We start from the raw sequence: 19,062 nt of genomic DNA on the forward strand, positions 1-19,062 counted from the left end.
GACGGGTTTTAAGGCGCCATAAACTCGCCTTTGCCCCATCTCCGGTCAGTAGAAACGGATCCGCCGGGCTTAGTACAGAAGCCAAGGGTGAATACCCGGATCTAGACTTGTTTGTCAGAGGTTATTTAAGATGTGAAGCATTGAGGGCATTTAAGAGTTAGCGGGAGCTTATCCTCACCACTCCACCCCCTCCCCCACCCCCGGCTAAGACAGGCCGAAGGAACCAATAATCAGGTTTATAATCTCTGTAATATATGATGTGAAGTGTGTTGTTTTGCAGCAGGAGTACAATGCAAAGACATCAAATCAAAATAAATGATGCGATAAAAAGGAATGATGAGGGAATCAGGGGAAACCCCTCCAGGGGCTGGAAACATCCCCTACACAAAGAAAGTGATTGTGGTGTTTGGAGGCCGATCAGCCATGATCATATTAAATGGCGGTGCAGGCTCGAAGGGCCGAATGGCCTACTCCTGCACCTATTTTCTATGTTTCCATGCTTCTATCTCAGCCACAGGATATCTCTGCGGGAACTCCTCAGGGCAGTGTTCTCGGCCCAAACATCCCCAGCTGCTTCATCAATGACCCTTTCATTCCCCTATTTACTGGTAGGAAATGACCAAGGAGAACATCAAGAAGTTCATTATCCCCAAAGGGGCTCAGACAGCAAGGCAGGGTCAGAGACAACTGTATAAACTGCAGACAGGGTGTAACACCTCATGCGCCTAGCAGGCGGCGCCGCCTCCTCCAAGAGCAATGATGTCATCTGTCTGGGAGGAGATCCTCACTCCTCATCACTGGGAGGAATCGCAATCGTATTTACGAGACACACCGGAGACTGATTGAGAGGCGTTTAAGGCTGGTGGCTGCGTCTACCAGTTGTTCAGTCTTTATACTCGCTCTGTTTGTCAGAATTAATTGCTGGAGTTATTCGTTCTCTGTGGATTTACTCACCTGCGGCTGTACTGTGAAAAGTCTCGCCTGGGATCTCGCCTGTGGAAACATGCCTGTGTTCTGTGGAACGGCTTGCTGATTTTCTCCTGAAGGCTTGGTTCTTGTGAGACAGCTTATCTGAAGTATTTTTGTTATATTCTCTGGAAACTCTTAAGTTGCCTATGTATTCTGGTTGGACACTGAACAAGTGAATGTGACAAGACGGTTGTGCTGAGCGCCTCTGACTGTTGAAGTAACATTTGAAGACATTTGACCAATTCTGTCGCTGTCTCTGTCTGCAATTGTACTCAGACCCTCCTGCACCCCTTACAGAGTTACAGCAACTACTGCAGTGAACACGGTGGATGTGAGGGAGGAGTTGGAGAGGTGTAAAGGCGGCAACCCAGCACTTCCTCGCCGAATCCTCCGCAATCATCTTCCGTTCTCGGGTGCACGCCATGGAACAGGATGAGTCCTACTTACATTTCTTCGAATAAAAGCCTCTGGGGGGGGTGGGGGGGTTGTGTGATACACAGGCTTATGCAAGAGGAAAAACTCTTGTATCCGCACAGACAGACCAACTGAGGATCTGTTGGTCCTTCTGTAACGGTATTTCTGACCGAAGGGCCACAGAGTGCACAGTCTTATCATCAATCACGCAGGTATTAGACAACAGCAACCGGGAGAGTCTGGACCAGACACTGACCCTGGAAAAGCTCCATCCGTTCCTTTGACTCGAATAAAACTCGCTGCAGTGACGGCTTACCGGCTGAGTTGTACTCGGCTCTGTTGGAATGGATGGGCCCAGACCTGCTGGATGTGTACAGTGCTATGCTGCTAGCTGGCAGAATGTTGGAATCCATCATTACCGTCATCTACAAGCAGAAAGGGAAAGGGATGACATCAAGAATTGGAGATCCATTTCGCTCTTGAATGTAGACTTTAAGAACCTGTTCCATGACATCGCCAACAGAGTCAAGTCTGTTCTGGGACGGGTGATCCACCCATACCAAGCCTGCGCTGTACCTGGCAGGAAGATCTTTGACAGATTCCTGCTGCCGAGGGACACTATCACCTTCGTCCGGAAGAGGGGGGTTGACGCCTACCTGGTCAGCTTGGACCAGGAGAACTTCTTTGACCGGATATGACACACATACTTGATGGACGGACTCTCCAAAATGGGATTAGGGGAGGGAGTCAGGCAATGGATCCAACTGCTCTACACGGATATCAGTAGCGCAGTCAAGTCAACGGGTGGGAGGCAGCTTGTTTCGCATCGAGTCTGGAGTCAGGCAAGGTTGCTCACTCTCCCCTGTCTTGTTTCTGTGCTTCAAAGAACACTCCGCAGAATCCATCAGGAAGGGAAAGAGCACAAGAGGACTGACACTGCCGGGTAGTGGAGAGACCCAAATGAACACCTCCCTGTGCACGAACCGTCTTCTGCTCGGATCTGAGGTCAGTTTGCAGATCGATCAGCATCTGCGACCAGTTTGAGTTGGTATCGGGACCTCGGTTAACTGCAAGAATAACGCGGCCCTGCTCTTCGGTAACTGACTCAACCGATCCAATGTCCTCTTCACCATCAGGTCCGATTACGCGAAGGTGTCAGAGACCTGCTTCGGATAGGTCGAAGCCTGCAACAAGAATTGGCTGTACCGGACTGGGGAGGTGAAATATAAACTGAGACTGTGGGATTGTCGCACTATGTCGACATCTGGAAACAACCTGGTCATCTCAGGGCTGCTGTACCTGGCGCAGGTGTGACCCACGTCCCGCTCCTCCAGCTTGGGAATCACCCGAACCGTTTTCAGCTTCATCTGGGGATCCAAGATGGAGCGGATCAGATGGATCACAGTGCACAAGTTCCTGAAAAACGGGAGTGAAAACGTCCCAATGTCGTCCTCACTCTGGTAATCACCTTTGTGCATGGCTGCATCAGGCTGTGCGTGGAACCTAAATACGTGCTCACCAAGTACCACTACTTACCACGGTTCTGTCTGTCACCGGTGTTCCGAAAAATGGGTCTGGCGCCATTGCCGCACAGCTCCCCCGTCAGCTGGACGGTGCCGCATACCTGCCCTCCGTTGAAAAATTAGTCCACACCAACACCTTCGACCACAAGGCCATCAGGCATTGGTCAGCACGGAACCTTCTACAGACACTGCAGGAGGAGAACTCAATGGACACGGTGCGGTGGTTTCCCGAGTAGATTGTTCAAACCTTCTGGCAGAACGCCTCATCGCCGGCCTCAACAATAGGCCTAACCAACAGGCACCACGACGCTGAGAGGGTCAGATAATTTCTGCCTGCCCAGAACATTATCATCACAACCCGCTGCCCGCCGGACTGCTATAGTGGGGAAGAGACTTCCACCCATCTGGTTACAGACTGTGGGTTTCCGAACAGGGTCTGGCGGAATATGAAAGGGCCCGTGTCGCTGCGTGACAGAGGACTCTCTGATCTGCGGCTGTTCCCGGGGACGCACGCGGAGAGAAACATAAAATGTTGCTGACAGATCATCAACTCGGCGAAAGACGCTCTTTGGTCATCCGGAAACTTGTTGGTATCCCAGAATATCGATATTTCCGTGGACGAATTCTTACAACTGGCACATTCCAGGCCACAGGAGTACGTGCCGAGGGTCGCACTGAAGCTCGGTGCAGCCATCGTGAGGGCTCGGTGGGGAAAGACCACGTTGTAGGGTTCTTCTCCTACTGGAGAGGGAGGGGTCGGGTGGGGTTGGAAGCCCCTCAATGATTGTAGTATTTAATATAAAACCGCAAAGTGTTACATGAATGACAGCAGTTCCAGAACAGTATGGGAAGCATTGACAATGTCTTTACGGAATGGAAAAGCATGGAGTGGTTTGTTCTTGTAAATGATCTTATCATGAATAAATCATCTTCTGCTAATAAAAAAAATAAGCTGGAGACTAGGCCCTACATCAGTCAGCCCCCACCCGCCGTGAAAGGAGCCGCTGCTGTAGAAGCCGCCTGATTATCAGAGTGAGGCTGGGCGGTAATTGGGGAGGCTTGCTCTCTGGATCTGAAGGGGTTCACAGGACAAGCGGAGGAAAACGATTTCCACGCGTCAGCACCGTCTCGATCAGACTGGACCCTTCATTGCAGCCGGGCCACACATTGCTGAACGCAGGAAATGTCTTCACATGAAGGGCAGTAGAAATCAGGACTTCACCGAAATACTGAATGTTTTCCACCCTGTGATGTATCATGTCCAGTCCTGTGCTTTCTCCTGCAGCCACATCTCGGTCATCGTCACCGGCATCTGTCTCCTCGCACACAATATTCCGTCCCCATCTCCAGTTTCATGGTATTAACTTATTTAATAGTTGCTGTAAGTTTACACTTAACCACGGTTTAACACCCGAGTCTGACCCTCGTTGGTCCTCGAGCAAAAAATTACAAGGAGGGAATCATCGGGTCAGGCGGGATCTCCGGAGGGAAATCGACAGCCAACGTTTCGGGTCAAGATCCTTCATCTGAAACATTGACTGTCAGTCTCGCTTTTCAGGAATTGTCCCTTTCAGTCCTGTCTTGCAATGAACCAGCCACTTCTCTCTGTTTCTTTAATACTCCGACCTGTTTACCCTGTTTCTGATCCCACCCTGATGAAGAAATGGCTGCCATTCCTTCCCGTTGAACACTTGCAGCAATATCATGTTCGTTCAACACACACAAAATGCTGGAGGAACTCAGCAGGCCAGGCAGCATCTGTCGAGACGAGTACAGTCGACATTTCGGGCCGAATCGCCGCAGCAGGACCGTTCATCACTGAGAATGGCGCGTGTAGTGGACAGTCTCGGTACTGCAGGGACTCGGCAGCTCCCCGAAAGCGAAAGCATTCTGAACCAGGAAGTACCGGGCGTTAACATGGCTTCGAAACGACAGGACGAGAGTTTAACCGAGGAGGTAATTTGTCCCATCTGCCTGGATTTCTTCTCTGAACCTGTAATGCTGGAGTGTGGACACAACTTCTGCCGCTCTTGTATCACACAGTGTTGGGAAAGGCAGGAGAGACACTCCTGCCCGGAATGTAGAGAGGAGATTGCAGACCGCACCCTAAAGGTCAATCGGGCCTTAGCAAATCTGACTGAGAAAGTTCGAAAACTAAACGTGAATCCGAAAGAGAAGGAAAGTAAACTTTACTGCGAGGAACATGAGGAAGAACTGAAGCTGTTTTGTGAGACGGACAAGACACTGATCTGCCTGATCTGTGCGACTGCGCGGGAACACAAGTCCCACAACTTCATGCCGGTTAAAGAAGCCGTTCAAGTCTACAAGGTAAATACAAACCACTTTCGATCGTCTGTTTCTGTTGTACCATGTATTTTGTCTAATCTATTCACTCTTTAATTCCCAGGATCGGGTTAGATCTTCCTTCGACTCTCTCACAAAAAACAAAGCAGACTTTGAGGAAATGGAGCAGCAACAGAAGGAGAGGATTTCCGGAGTACGGGTGAGGCTTCTGAGTTGAATTTTTTATATTGTTGTGTAGATTTGTGCCCTTTAGTGTAGATTAGCTGAGTATCGCAGATCCAGTGATCTGGGCTCAATCTGACATGTGCTATCTGCGTGGAGTTTGCGTGTTCTCCCCGTGTTCACGACAGTTTCAGTTACATCTCAGAGACATGTTCTTTGAATTGTTAATCGGTTCCTGTAATTAACTCTGTTAACTACTTCAAAGATTGAACCGGAGATCCTCAGCGACGTTCTGCGGGCTGTTGACCAAACTTATAAATGTATTTCTTTTGAATTACTCTCGCTGCAAACTGTAGTCTGAAAATTCCTTTCAAGAAACGTACTTTCAAATGTTTTAATTAATTTGCAATTTTTCTATCTTCTGAAGCACTCCGTGTCAAACATGCAGTTCTGACACGTTTAAGTGGACGAAGGTTCGCAGTCATGGTCAAAAGAGAGGGAGGAGGGGAGCATTCCAAGCCAGGCTGAAACATAGGGTCATAGAGGGTTAGAGACCTGGAACAGTACAGCACAGAAACAGGACATTTGGCCCATCTAATCCATAATGAGTCCATTTAAACTGTCAACTCCCATTGACCTGTACCTGGACCATAGCCCTACATATCACTACTATCTATGTATCTATCCAAACTCTCTTGAACATTGAGTCAAGCTCGCATGAAACACTTGTGCTGGCAGCTCATTCTACACTCTCACAACCCTCTGACTGATTAATTTTCCCCTCATTATCCCCGTAAACTTCTCAGTTTTCACCCTTAAACCATGACCTCCGGTTGTGATCCCACCCAACCTCAGTGGAAAAAAGCCTCCTTGCATTTACCGTACCTATACCTCTCATAATTTAATATACTTCTATCAAATCCCCTCCAGATCTTCTACATTCTAAAGAATACAGTCCTAACTTATTCAGTATTTCCTGAGAACTCAGGTCCTCCAGACCCTGCAACATCCTTGTAAACTTTCTCTGTACTCTGTCAGCCTTGTTTACATCTTTCCTGAAGATAGGTGACCAAGACTGCACACAATACTCAAAATTAGGCCTCAACAATTTCAACATAACAACCCATTTCCTGAACTCAAGTCATTGATTCATGAATGTGAATGTACCAAAAGCTTTCTTTATGAACCTTTCTACCTTTGACCGCTCTGAACGAATTATGGGCTTGTATTCCCAGATCCCTTTGTTCTACCACACTCCTCAGTGCCCTACCATTCACCATGTAGGACCTACCCTGGTTGGTCCCACCGAAGTGCAAAACCTCGCACTTGTCTGCATTAGATTCCATCTGCCATTTTTTGGCCCATTTCCCAGCCGATGCAGGTCCCCCTACAAACCATGATAGTTGTCCTCACTGTCCACTACACTCCCAATCTTGGTGTCATCTGCAAATTTGCTGATCCAGTTAACGACATTATCAAAGGTTTACAAAGGATTCAAATGTGCATTTGATGTCAGAGAAATGTATGCAATATATATCCTGAAATCTTTTTTCTTCACAACCATCCACAAAAACAGAGGAGTGCCCCAAAGAAAGACAGCTAAATGTTAAAACCCCAAAGTCCCCCCGAAACTCTCTCACTCCCACGCATAAGTGGCAGCAAACAATGAGCCACCAGCAAAAATAGCATTGGCACCCACCACCGAGCACTCAAGCATTCAGCAAAGCAACAGCAGACACAGATTTGCAGTACTCCAAAGACTACTTGTTCACCTGGTATTTGACATTGCACAGGCTCTCACTTTTCCTAATGAGTGAGAAAGAGATGTCTCCATTTCACAGCAAGAGGGGAGACATAACAAACAACTCACTGGTTTATGATGTTAGAAGTCCATTGCATCCCTGTAGCACACCACCGGTCACAGGCCTCCAGTCCGAGAGAGGCAACACTCAACCACAACGTGATTGCACATTGCACATTTAGTCTGAGACATAACATAAGGATTTTTAATCCTCTTGTACGTGAAGGATGTAAGAAATAAAGTCAATTTAATTCATTGCATTACTACCATGCTCAGGCTTCTCTCACAAAGCCAATGTTTCATCCAATTTACTACCTCATCCTGAATGCTGAGTGACTGAACCTTCTTGACCAACCTCCCATGTGGGATCTTGTCAAATGCCTTTCTCATGTCCATATCAACAACATGCACTGCCTGACCTTCAGCCACTTCTCTGGCTAGTTTCTAGAAATACTCCATAAAATTTGTTATCCATGACCCACCGGGCATGAAGCCATGCTGACTGTCCTTTATTAGTCCATGTCAATCCAAATACTTTATCTGGTTCCTTAAAAAACATTCCAATGGCTTCCCCTCAACTGATATCAGACTCAATGGCCTATAATTTTCTGGTTTCTGTTCAGAGCCATTTATAAATATTTGGACAACATTGACTGTCCTCTAATCCTCTGGTACCTCTTCTGGCACTAAGGCCCTCTGCTACGGCCCTGGCAATTCCTGCACTTGCCTCCTGTCAGGTCCGAGGGAGCACCTTGTCAGGCCCTGGGGATTTATCCACCTTGATTTGCCTCAGGGTAGCAAACAACTACTCCTCTGTAATCTGTACCGGGTCCATGAAGTTGATGCTGCTTTGCCTCACTGATATAGGCTCTGTATCCATCTCCCGAGTAAATACAGACACAAAGAATGCATCTAAGATCTCTCCCATTCATTTTGGCCCCACACATGGATTACCATTCTGGTCTTCCAGGGGATCAATTTTGTCCCAGGCAATCCTTTTGCTCTTAACATACCTATAGAATCCCTTGGGGTTTTCCTTCCTTTTGTCTGCTAGAGCAATTTCATCCCTTCCTTTTGCCTTCCTGATTTCTTTTTTTAAATGTTCTCTTGAATTTCTTGCACTCGATTAGCACCTCTGTTGTTCCCACTTGCTTATAGCTGCTATTCACCTTCTTTTTTCTCTTCTCCAGGGCCTGAATATCCCTCTTAAACCGAGGTTCCCTACACTTGTTATCTTTGTGTTTTATTCTGACAGGTGAAGACAACCTTGGTACTCTCAAAGTTTTCCTTTTGAAGGCCTCCCACTTTCCAAATACAGCTGTGCTGGAAAACAGATGGCCCCAATCCACACTTGCCTGATCATTCTGATACCATCAAAACTGGTCTTTTTCCAATTCTGAATCTGAACCTGCAGACCAGACACATCTCTTTGCATATTTACTTTGAAATTAATGAGTTTGTGGTCACTTGATCCAAAGTGTTCCCCTACACAAACTGTCACCTGCCCTGTCTGATTCCCTAACAGCAGATCCAGAATCGCACGCTCTCTTGTCGGGACTTCTGCATACTAAATAGAGAAACCCACCTGAAGACATTTGACAAACTCTGTCCCATCCAGTCTTTTTACAGTGGGGGATTCCCAGTCAATAGCTGGAAAGTTAAAATCACCTGCTACAACAAACTTATGCTTCTTGCAATAAATTTGTTCCTCTAAATTCCTCAGAGTATTGGGTGGTCTTTACATATCCCCATTAGCATGATCATATCTTTCTAATATCTCAGTTCCACCCATAACAGCTCACTGGTCAAGTTCCCCAGTCTATCCGGACGGAGCACTGGTGTGATGTGTTTGCTGACTAGTAACACCACCCCTCCTTTAATCCCTGCCCCTCTCTCATGTCCAAAACAGCGGAACTCCGGAATACCCAACTACCAGTCCTGTCCCTCCTGCAACCATCTCACTAATGGTGACAAAGTCATAATTCCTGGTGTTGATCCATGCCCTGAGCTCATCTGCCTTTCCTACGATACTTCTTGCATCAAAATATACGCAGCTCAAGACACTCATCACACAGTTCAAAATTTTGATTTCTGACTTTGTCTGAGATCTTACCAGACATCTGCCTCCACAAACTCCCTACTAACTATTCTGGCACTCTGGTTCCAATCTCCCTGCAACTTTAGTTTAAACCCCACCTTGCAGCATTAAAAGACCTTCCCGCTAGGATATTAGTCCCTCTCCAGTTCAGGTCCAAACCACCCCTTCTGTACAGGTCCCACCTTCCCTGGAAAACAGCCCAATGTCTAAAAATCTTATGCCCTCCCTCTTACACCAACTCCTTAGCCATGTGTTAAACTGTATAATCTTCCTATTTCTGCCCTCACTAGCATGTGGCATGGGTAACAATCCTGAGATCACCACCCTGGAGGTCCCACCCTTTAACTGAGCACCTGACTCCCTGAACTCCCTTTGCAGAATCTCGGCATTCAGATTACCCATGTCATTGGTACTGACATTAAAAACTTCTGGCTGTTCACCCTCCCACTAGAATGCTGGGGACTCCAACTGAGATGTCCTAGGCCCTGGCACCCGGGTGGCAACTTACTATTTGGGAATCTCGTTCTCACCCACAGACCATCCTGTTGGTTCCCCTAACTAACGAATCTCCTATCACCACAGCGTACTTCATGTCCCTCCTTCCCTTCTGAGTCACAGAGCCAGAATCAGTCCTAGAGACCCAACTACTACTCTGTTAAGTCAAATGTCCCAAACTCCTGGCAGCATCCAAAGTGATATACCTGTTGTTGATGGGGATGGCCACAGGGATACTCCGCACTGTCTCCTTAGAACCATCTCCCTTTCTGACAGTTAGCCATTTGCCTGTGTCCTGCACCTCGGGTGTAACTACCTCTCTACATGTCCAATCTATCACCTCTTCAGCCTCCCAAATGATCACAATTAGCAAACAGGCAACAGCCTATCCTGATACCTTTCAACTAATTGTCGGGGACTTCAGTCAGGCTTGTTTGAAGCAGACGCTGCCTAATTATCATCAACATATCACCTACAGCCCCAGGGGTCTCAACACTCTTGCCCACTGTCGCATTATGATTAGGAAAGCTTACCATTCAACGTCTAGACTGCATTTCAGGAAATCTGATCACTTGGCCTCCCTCCTCCGACCTGCATCCAGGCGGAGGGTGAAGAGCAAGACTCCAGAGATGAGGACAACACTGAGGTAGTTGTGGGAGGCTGAGGAGCGGATGCAGGTTTGCTAAAGTCGGTAGACTGGGCCGTGTTCAAAGACTCAACAGACAGTCTGAATGAATAAATCACGGCTATCACAGACTTTATAAAAACAGTTGTACACGAGTTGTCCCCACAAAATAGTTCAGAGTTTTCCCTAACCAGAAACCTGGATGAATCAGATCAGTAACATTCTGGTCTGGTGAGTTACAAGCTTCAGTGGCTGAGATGGGAGAGACTGCACACACAACAACTGTTGCCCGGGTGCCTCACCAGTCACAGCTTTATGGGAGAGTGGCAAAGTGAAAGTCACTGTGGGGGGAAAAAAACTCACAATGAAACCTCCCCTTGAGTTTGCCAGAAGGCATGTGGGAGACTCTGAAGTCAGCTGGAAGAAGACTCTACGGTCTGATGAAATGAAAATTGAGCTCTTTGGCCATCAGACTGAGGTGTAAACCAAAAACCACTCATCAGGAAAAACACACCATCACTACTGTGAAACATGGTGGTGGCTGTATCATGCTGTGAGGATGCTTCACTGCAGCAGGCCCTGGAAGGCTTGTGAAAGTAGAGGGTAAAATGAATGCAGCAAAATGCAAGGAAATCCAGGGGGAAATCCTGATGCAGTCTGCAAGAAAACTGCAACTTGGGAGAAGGTTTGTTTTCCAGTGAGAGAATGGCCAAAGCATATGTCAAAGCTACACAGGAATGACTTAAAAACAACCAAGTTAATGTACAGGTTTGGCCAAATCCAAGTCCAGACCTCAATCCAACTGAGAATTCATGGCTGGACTTGAAAAGGGCTGTTCACTCACGATCCTCATGCAAACCGTCCAGGCCATGCTCTGTTCTCGCAGCTGTCATCAGGAACTCAGTACAGGAACTTCAGAACCAGCACCACTAGGTTCAGGAACAGTTACTACCACCGAACCATTAAACTAATGGGGATAATTTCACTCACCCCATCACTGAACTGTTCCCACTGAACTGGACTTAGGGTCAAAGACTCTTCATCTCATATTCTCTGTATTTATTGTTTGTTTGTTTGTTTGTTTATTTATTTATTATTATGGATTTTTTTTTTCTTACTTCTTGTACTTGGACATTAGTTGCTTTTTCTTTGCACATTGATATTGTCCGCCCCATTGGATACAGTCCTTCATTGATTCAATTGTGTTTCTTGTACTTAGTGTGACTACCTGCAAGAATACGAATCTCAGGGTTGTACATGGTGACACATCTGTACCTTGATAATAAATTTGCATTGAATTTTGAGCTTCAGATGGGGTATGTGACTCAGGTCAGAGTTAATGGACACGTGAGGGAGAATGGGTTTAGGACAACATGAGGAAAATAGGATTAATGGAATTGTTCTAAGAACCAATATAGATTTGATGATTGGAACGCACACGTTCCATGTCAGAAGGAAATACAACAAAGGAATATAGTAAATCAATCTTCACCTCTCACTTGACAGAAACAGTCACACGTCCTTCAGTCCCAAGTCACATCGCAGTTTGCTGAACTGCACCAGATTCTCACCGAGAAAGAGCAGCGCATTCTCAGAGAGCTCAGGGAAGAAGAGGAGAGGATTGTAAATCCAATGGAGAAAAATCTTCGAGAGATTCAAAAGAATTTAAATTCTATTCAGGAGATCTCAAGGTTACAGGAACAAATGGATCAAAAAGAGAGTGTGATATTTCTCAAGGTGAGAGATTATATTTCTTTTCGCTTTTGTAAAAGTAATCAAAATTGGGATCAGTATATTTGAAGTAACTGTGGCATTTACAAATGTTTGTAAACTGCTTTAAGACAGAAAGATGTTTCGGAAGTTCAGGACTGTTGTCCCAAAACTGGACTTCCAGAATATCGGTACAGGTACATCACAGGACAGTCTGCAATCCTCTTGTGAATGAGTTACTCTGAACATAACACTGAACTGGTGCTTGGTTCCTCAATTCCCATATCAAACATCCCTGAAACTCACATTAATATCCAGTTCCAGTCACATACTGTGAGTGTGTCTGGTGCCGTGGGTGAGATGGTCTCTCTGTCAATCAGTGAGAACAAAGGATCAATTCCAGAATGTGACTCACACATCAGATTTATCATCAATAGGTAAATGCACTTTCCATTAGTTTAGAGAATTAAGGGAATCTGACACTGTTTCTTTACATTTTCGGAAATACTCCTAGTCATTTTCCAAGTGGTTCTGTGTTGTTTGTACATGTATGTGACTGTAGGAATGTGAATTTACAACATCTTATAATGATTTGGATGAAATTCAGGATGAGGACTATAAGTCTCAGTCTGTTCAGATTTGTGTTTTATTTATTTCAGGAGGAAACTCGTCGGAAGAGGAGGTAGGATATGCTCTTTGCTGAATCTCTGTATGGATTTGTAAACTAGTTCAACATTGCAGTTCATAACCAACAATTTTATATTTGCAGAATTAGTGAGGACATCAACCAATTGACAGTGACAGACGGTGCCATTCTGGTTGAAAAATTCGATCACCTCTATTTATTGAACTCAGCGTTGAGAGAAATACTTGATGACATCAATCGAGGTAAAACTTACACTGATTCATTTGTGTTTATGAGACACAATTAATTATAATTAGAAGCAAAGATTGTCTGTAACAATAGGTTGAAGGGGGACTGTAGTTTTATTACAGTTTCAATCCCATCTGCTGGGAAACATCAGTGTCACATGGTCAGCTGGAGATGTCTGACCCCTGAACACACCGACACAGGGGCACAATACAACCAATACACAGGACTGTTAGATGTCCCACTGCATCCTGTTCCCATCCAGACTGTACAAACCCGACAGGACACGAGTGTGAACCCGATCATGTAATCTGGGGAATTAATAGTCATTTAATGACATTATAGGGAATAAAGGGCAGGCACTGTAGCAGAGTGGTTAGTGCAAAGTTATTCCAGCTCTGGGTGTCAGATTTTGAGTTCAATTCCAGCGCCCTATGTAAGGATTTGTATGTTCGTCCCTTGACCACATGGGTTTCCTCCGGGTGCTCCGGTTTCCTCCCACAGTCCAAGGATGTAGCAGTCGGTAAGTTAGTTGAGCATTGAAAGTTTTCCTGCGATTAGACTAGTGTTAAATGGGTGGGTTGCTGCTCAGTGTGGCTCATTGGGCTGGAAGAGCCTGTTCTGTGCTGTATCTCTAAATAAAGTAAAATAAAGCTTGTATCAGTGTATTGTCCAGTATTGTCAGAAAGATACACACGAGACCCTCATGAACCACTGACCCTGTCTGACCTGTCTGTGACTGCAGACTCAGGTCTGCCCCCTGCTGGACTCACGAGTCTCACTGTTGTTAACAAACCACCACATTGAATCATTGAATCACACTGAGCCCGGACACACCAACCAGAATTGACCCCGGTCAAGATTTCACCAGCACCTCCTATTTTGTAATGTAATATGTTCCAAAATGTAATTTCCTGAACTTATCTTCCTGAATTACTTGGATTCTGTGACCTTCTCCCTGGGAAATACAGATGAGAAATATTCATTTAAAACCACTTCCCTCCACAGTGGCTCCAGATTGTTCCTGAAGGAAACTCATTCTTTCCCGAGTTACTCTTACATTTAATATACAGATAGAACCCCTTAAAACTGTCCTTTACCTCAATGCCGGGGTGATCACGTGTTCACATTCTGCCCTTCAATTTCCCTCGTCTGTACACTCCTCTGTCTCTGAAACTCCTCAGGTCAGAGAGCTGTGACCAGGCGGTTCTCAGAGTTCAATCCCCTCTTGTTCACTCTTTGTGAATGGAGCCTCCACGGTGTATTTTCTCAGTTCCCTCAGTAACCTGGCCACACTGTGTCTGTGCTGACCATGAGACCAAACTAAACTAATTCCACCTGCCTGCCCACGTTCCACATCCCTCCATTCCCTACCTGTTCATCTGTCTGTCGAATCGCCTCTTAAACATTGCTGTTGTATCCATTTCCTCAATACTCCTATTTATTTAACCTGGCATTCAACAGACATGTTTCATGTCTCCACTTTATCCCATTGTGAAGCACTTTGAGTTGCATCATTTGTATGAAAAGTGCTCTGTAAATTAATTCTTCTTATTATCATTGTACTTCTATTTTTCTCTCACTCAAATTGGTAAAACCTGAGGTACGGGCACGGACAAGCACACTAATTTCTCAATTGCGAGGAACTTTCAGACTATTCTAGTGGTGTCTAGTATTGTGGCCTTCTGAAGATTTACAGAAATATTCCTGTGTAGGCCTAATTTTTTAGTGCTATGATGTGGTGATTTTGGGGTGATACCAGTTGTAGACATTACTATTGGGCAATGTATTTATTATTATTATTAATACTCCAAAGTCAAAAACAAGCATTTGGAGGAACTCAGCAGGTCAGGAAGAATCTGCAGAGACAAAGAGATGGTCAAAGTTTCAGGTGGAGACCCTGCATCAGAGCTCTGCCTCTCTGGTCTCTTGTGAGACCAAGTGAGACCTCACCAAAGTTTCAATGGCTGCAACAGGACTTGCCAACTTCCACGTTCAATGCCCTGACTGGTGAAGACAAGCTTGTCCTACACCTTCCTGACCACACTCTGCACTTGTGTTGCCACTTGAGGGAGCTGTGCTCTTGGACCTCACTGCTCCAGGTTAAACTCCATCAGCCATTTCCTCATCCAGATCTCCAACTGATCTTTGTCCTACTGTATCCTTCAACAACCATCTTCACCATCCACAACTCCACCAAATTTGTGCCAATTCAAGTGTCTAGGCCACATATATCACTCAACAACAGAGTTACCAGCACTGAACTCTGTGAAATATCACTGGTCACAGACCTCCATACAGAATAACAGTCCTCCACCACAGCCCTCTGTCTTCTGTGGCCAAGCCAATTGTGAATCCAATCCACATTCCTGTTTTGTAATGTGAATACGTTCCAGGACATAACAACTCATTTGCCTTAATTCCCCATCTCCCATCCCCATCCCAATGTAAAATACATAAACGGACTATCCCATCTCCTGTGACTCCAGATATCAACGACCATATTGGTCCTGTATGGACTGAACCCCTGGATCAGGACTGAGAGTGGAATGTGGGTGATGGGGTGGTGAAGGTGGGATTGTGGCAAAGGGGACAAAGATCTTCTGTTTCCATCTGCATTAACGGTTCATCCACACACTTCTCACCACTGGCCCATCCGGTTCTGGTTCATTCTGTCATTCTTCTCTTTCCTAATGGTTCCCATTATCACCTCCTTCACTGATAAGATTCCTTCACACTCTCTCCTTGCTCCATCTCCCTCTCATTTTATCCTCTGTATCTGTCTCCACCACTGTCTCCCAACTCCGGCCGACACCCCATCCTCTCCGACCTGGAACAACCTGCCTGTCATCCCTCCACAGTCCAGAGTCACCTCAGACTCCTGTCTCATCACTCCCCTTCTCCTCTGTATACCGGTCATCTCCCCTCTCCACTCTGAGTCCTGATGTAGGGGTTCGATCTGAAACGTCGACAGTCCCTTTTCCCACAGATACTGCTCAATCCACTGCATTCCTCCAGCAGATACTGTGAGGCCTGATAATTTGATATATTTAAGGTGGAGTTAGAGAAACTTTTGAAAGATTGAGAGATTGAGGTTTTGGGGAACTGGTACAGAAGAGGAATTGATGCCAGTATCGATCAGTCACTATCACATTGAATGAAGGGCCTGTTCCTGTGCTGTACTGTTCTATGTTCTCTGTTCAGAAGAATAAGAGGAGATTTCAGAGAAACACAAACTTCTTCCCAGGCTCAACCGGCGGGATGCAGGGAGAATGTGTCCCCTGTCTGAGGGGTCGGGGGTCAGGGGTCACTGTCTCAGAGGATGGTGTACCTTGGGAATTCTCTGCACCGCAGGGCTGTGGGGTCTCAATCATTCAGTTCATTTAAAGTCACAGAGTCATCGTCTAACAGCACAGAAACAGGCCCTTCGGCCCATCACCTCAGTGTCGACCTACTCACACATCCGTAGGCATCCCATTGGTCGGCATTAGGTCAGTCTCTTTCTGTGCCTTGTCTATTGAAGTGTCTGTCTAAGTGTCTCTGAAACACAGTGATTGTATCTGATTCCAACACCTCCTCTGGCAGCAAGTTCCAACATCAACCACTCACTGTTCAAATAAACTCACCTTTAAACTCCTTCCTCCCACCTCAGACATGTGACCCCTTGTATTTGATCCCCCTCCTGTGGGAAGGAGATTTCAACCATCTGCTCAATCTATGCCCCTCACAGCCTCATATTTTTCTGACAGATCACCTGTCGGCCCATTTACCAGCATTTGTCCGGTATCCTTCTAAACGGTCCCTGTCATCATTTCCCTGTCCCAGGCCTCAACTCCTCTGCTGTGCCAGTTCCACAGGGCCCTCAACTCTCCTGTGTTACAGAAGATGATCGACCTCATTTTCTACCACATTACAGAAGCAAATGTGCTGCAGGTCCGAAAATGCATAAAGGTAGATAAATCCCCATGTCCTGATCAAATGTATCCCAGGACATTGTGGGAAGCTGAGGAAGAAATTGTTGGCCCCCATTTGGAGATGTTTGTTCTGATCCGCATCTGACCGTGTAAGCTTCCATGGTTTAGACATTCCGACCGTCCGGAATATGGAGAGCTGGTGCAGCCCCTTTAAAAATTCAGACCCACCCTGCTAATTGGCACCAGGATTTTAATATTTAATGAGCACCTGAACTGAGGTTCCATGCTCAGTCTGTGCAAACAGTATTATCAGTAATGCTCTTTGAACTGGGGTTTTAAATTTTCAGGTTCTAAGTCAGAATATACGGTTTTTATTTGGAAACATGGGTTGCAGAATACTCACCTGGCTCTGTATGGATGTATGCTGTCTAGGGTTCCTGTGTTTTAATACTTGAGGTTATTGTTGGATGTGAGCCCGACTTGGAGAACACATATAAAGTTTTTGAAGGATAAATGTAAGCAGATCATGAATCTTTTGCAGTGTATGGCTGGGTATGACTGGGGAGCCTCTAGGGCTGTGCTTTTGACAATTTATCATGCTTTAATACAATCTAGTGTCTGGGCAATAGTTATAGAAACATAGAAAACCTACAGCACAATATAGGCCCTTTGGCCCACAATGCCGTGCCGAACGTGTACTTACATTAGAAATCACCTATGGTTACCCATGGCCCTCTATTTTTCTAAGCTCCATGTACTCATCCAGGAGTCTCTTAAAAGCCCCTATCGTATCCGCCTCCACCACTGTCACCGGCAGCCCATTCCACGCACTCACCACTCTCATTTTCATTTTTAAAATCTTTTTATTGATATATAATTTCCTACAGCTATAAAATACAAAAGTTCAACAAATTAGTATATGTATAATAAAGCTGAAGAAAAAAAACTCATATATGTTATTTTTATATCAGAAAAAGAAGGCAAAAAGAGAACCCCAACTGACTAAAAAAAACCCCACTAACTACAAAAGAAAAAAAACTCATTAGGAACCAACTCCCGGAGCAATACATCTTTCAATCATCTATATAAAATAAAAGAAGAAAAAACAACAACCGCCAAATCACATTTATATAACATAAAACTGGAAGGACTTTTATGCTATATTTTATTTTATTTTATGTTACGCCACTCTCTGTTTAAAAAACCTTAGCCCTGACATCTCCTCTGTACCTACTTCTAAGCACCTTAAAACTGTGCCCTCTCATGTTACTCATTTCAGCCCTGCGAAAAAGCCTCTGACTATCCACATGATCAATGCCTCTCATCATCTTATACACCTCTATCAGGTCACCTCTCATCCTCCGTCACTCCAAGGAGAAAAGGTTGAGTTCACTCAACCTGTTTTCATAAGGCATGCTACCCAATCCAGGCAACATCCTTGTAAATCTGCCCTGCACCCTTTCTATGGTTTTCACATCCTTCCTGTAGTGAGGTTCCCAGAACTGAGCACAGTACTCCAAGTTGGGTCTGACCAGGGTCCTATATAGCTGCAACATTACCTCTCGGCTCCTAAACTCGATCCCACGGTTGATGAAGGCCAATGCACCATAGGCCTTCTTGACCACAGAGTAAATCTGCGTGGCAGCTTTGAGTGTCTTATGGACTTGGACCCCAAGATCCCTCTGATCCTTCACATTGCCAAGAGTCAGACCATTAATAATATATTGTGCCATCTTATTTGACTGACCAAAATGAACCATCTCACACTTACCTGGGTTGAACTTCATCTGCCATTTTCAGCTCTGTTTTGCATCCTATAGATGTCCCACTGTAACCTCTGATAGCCCTCCACACTATCCACTACACCACCAACCTTTGTGTCATCAGCAAATTTACGAACCTATCCCTCCACAACCTCATCTTTGTAAAAATCACAAAGAGAAGGGGTCCCAGAACAGATCCCTGAAGCACACCACTGGTCACCGACCTCCATACAGAATTGGACTCATCTACAACCACTCTTTGCCTTCTGTGAGCAAGCCAATTCTGGATCGACAAAGCAATGTCCCCTTGGATCCCATGCCTCCTTACTTTCTCAGTAAGCATTGCATGGGGTACTTTATCAAATGCTTTGCTGAAATCCATATACACTACATCTGCTGCTCTGGCTTCATCA

At 45.6% G+C, this 19,062-nt stretch overlaps 1 protein-coding gene across 1 annotated transcript in view; it reads left to right on the forward strand.

Moving 5' to 3' along the window:
- The first annotated feature begins 4,787 nt into the window (after nucleotides 1-4,787).
- LOC134346613 (E3 ubiquitin-protein ligase TRIM39-like) overlaps nucleotides 4,788-19,062 on the forward strand; it is a 53,571-nt gene continuing 39,296 nt past the window's right edge. Inside the window, exons 1-5 of the mRNA XM_063048054.1 lie at nucleotides 4,788-5,234; nucleotides 5,314-5,409; nucleotides 11,898-12,128; nucleotides 12,761-12,783; nucleotides 12,871-12,989. Of these exons, the coding sequence (XP_062904124.1) occupies nucleotides 4,824-5,234; nucleotides 5,314-5,409; nucleotides 11,898-12,128; nucleotides 12,761-12,783; nucleotides 12,871-12,989 (880 nt within the window). The 5' untranslated portion in view covers nucleotides 4,788-4,823. The remainder of the gene's footprint in view (nucleotides 5,235-5,313; nucleotides 5,410-11,897; nucleotides 12,129-12,760; nucleotides 12,784-12,870; nucleotides 12,990-19,062) is intronic.

Source organism: Mobula hypostoma, chromosome 5 (assembly GCF_963921235.1).
Source record: "Mobula hypostoma chromosome 5, sMobHyp1.1, whole genome shotgun sequence".
NCBI lineage: Eukaryota > Metazoa > Chordata > Chondrichthyes > Myliobatiformes > Myliobatidae > Mobula > Mobula hypostoma.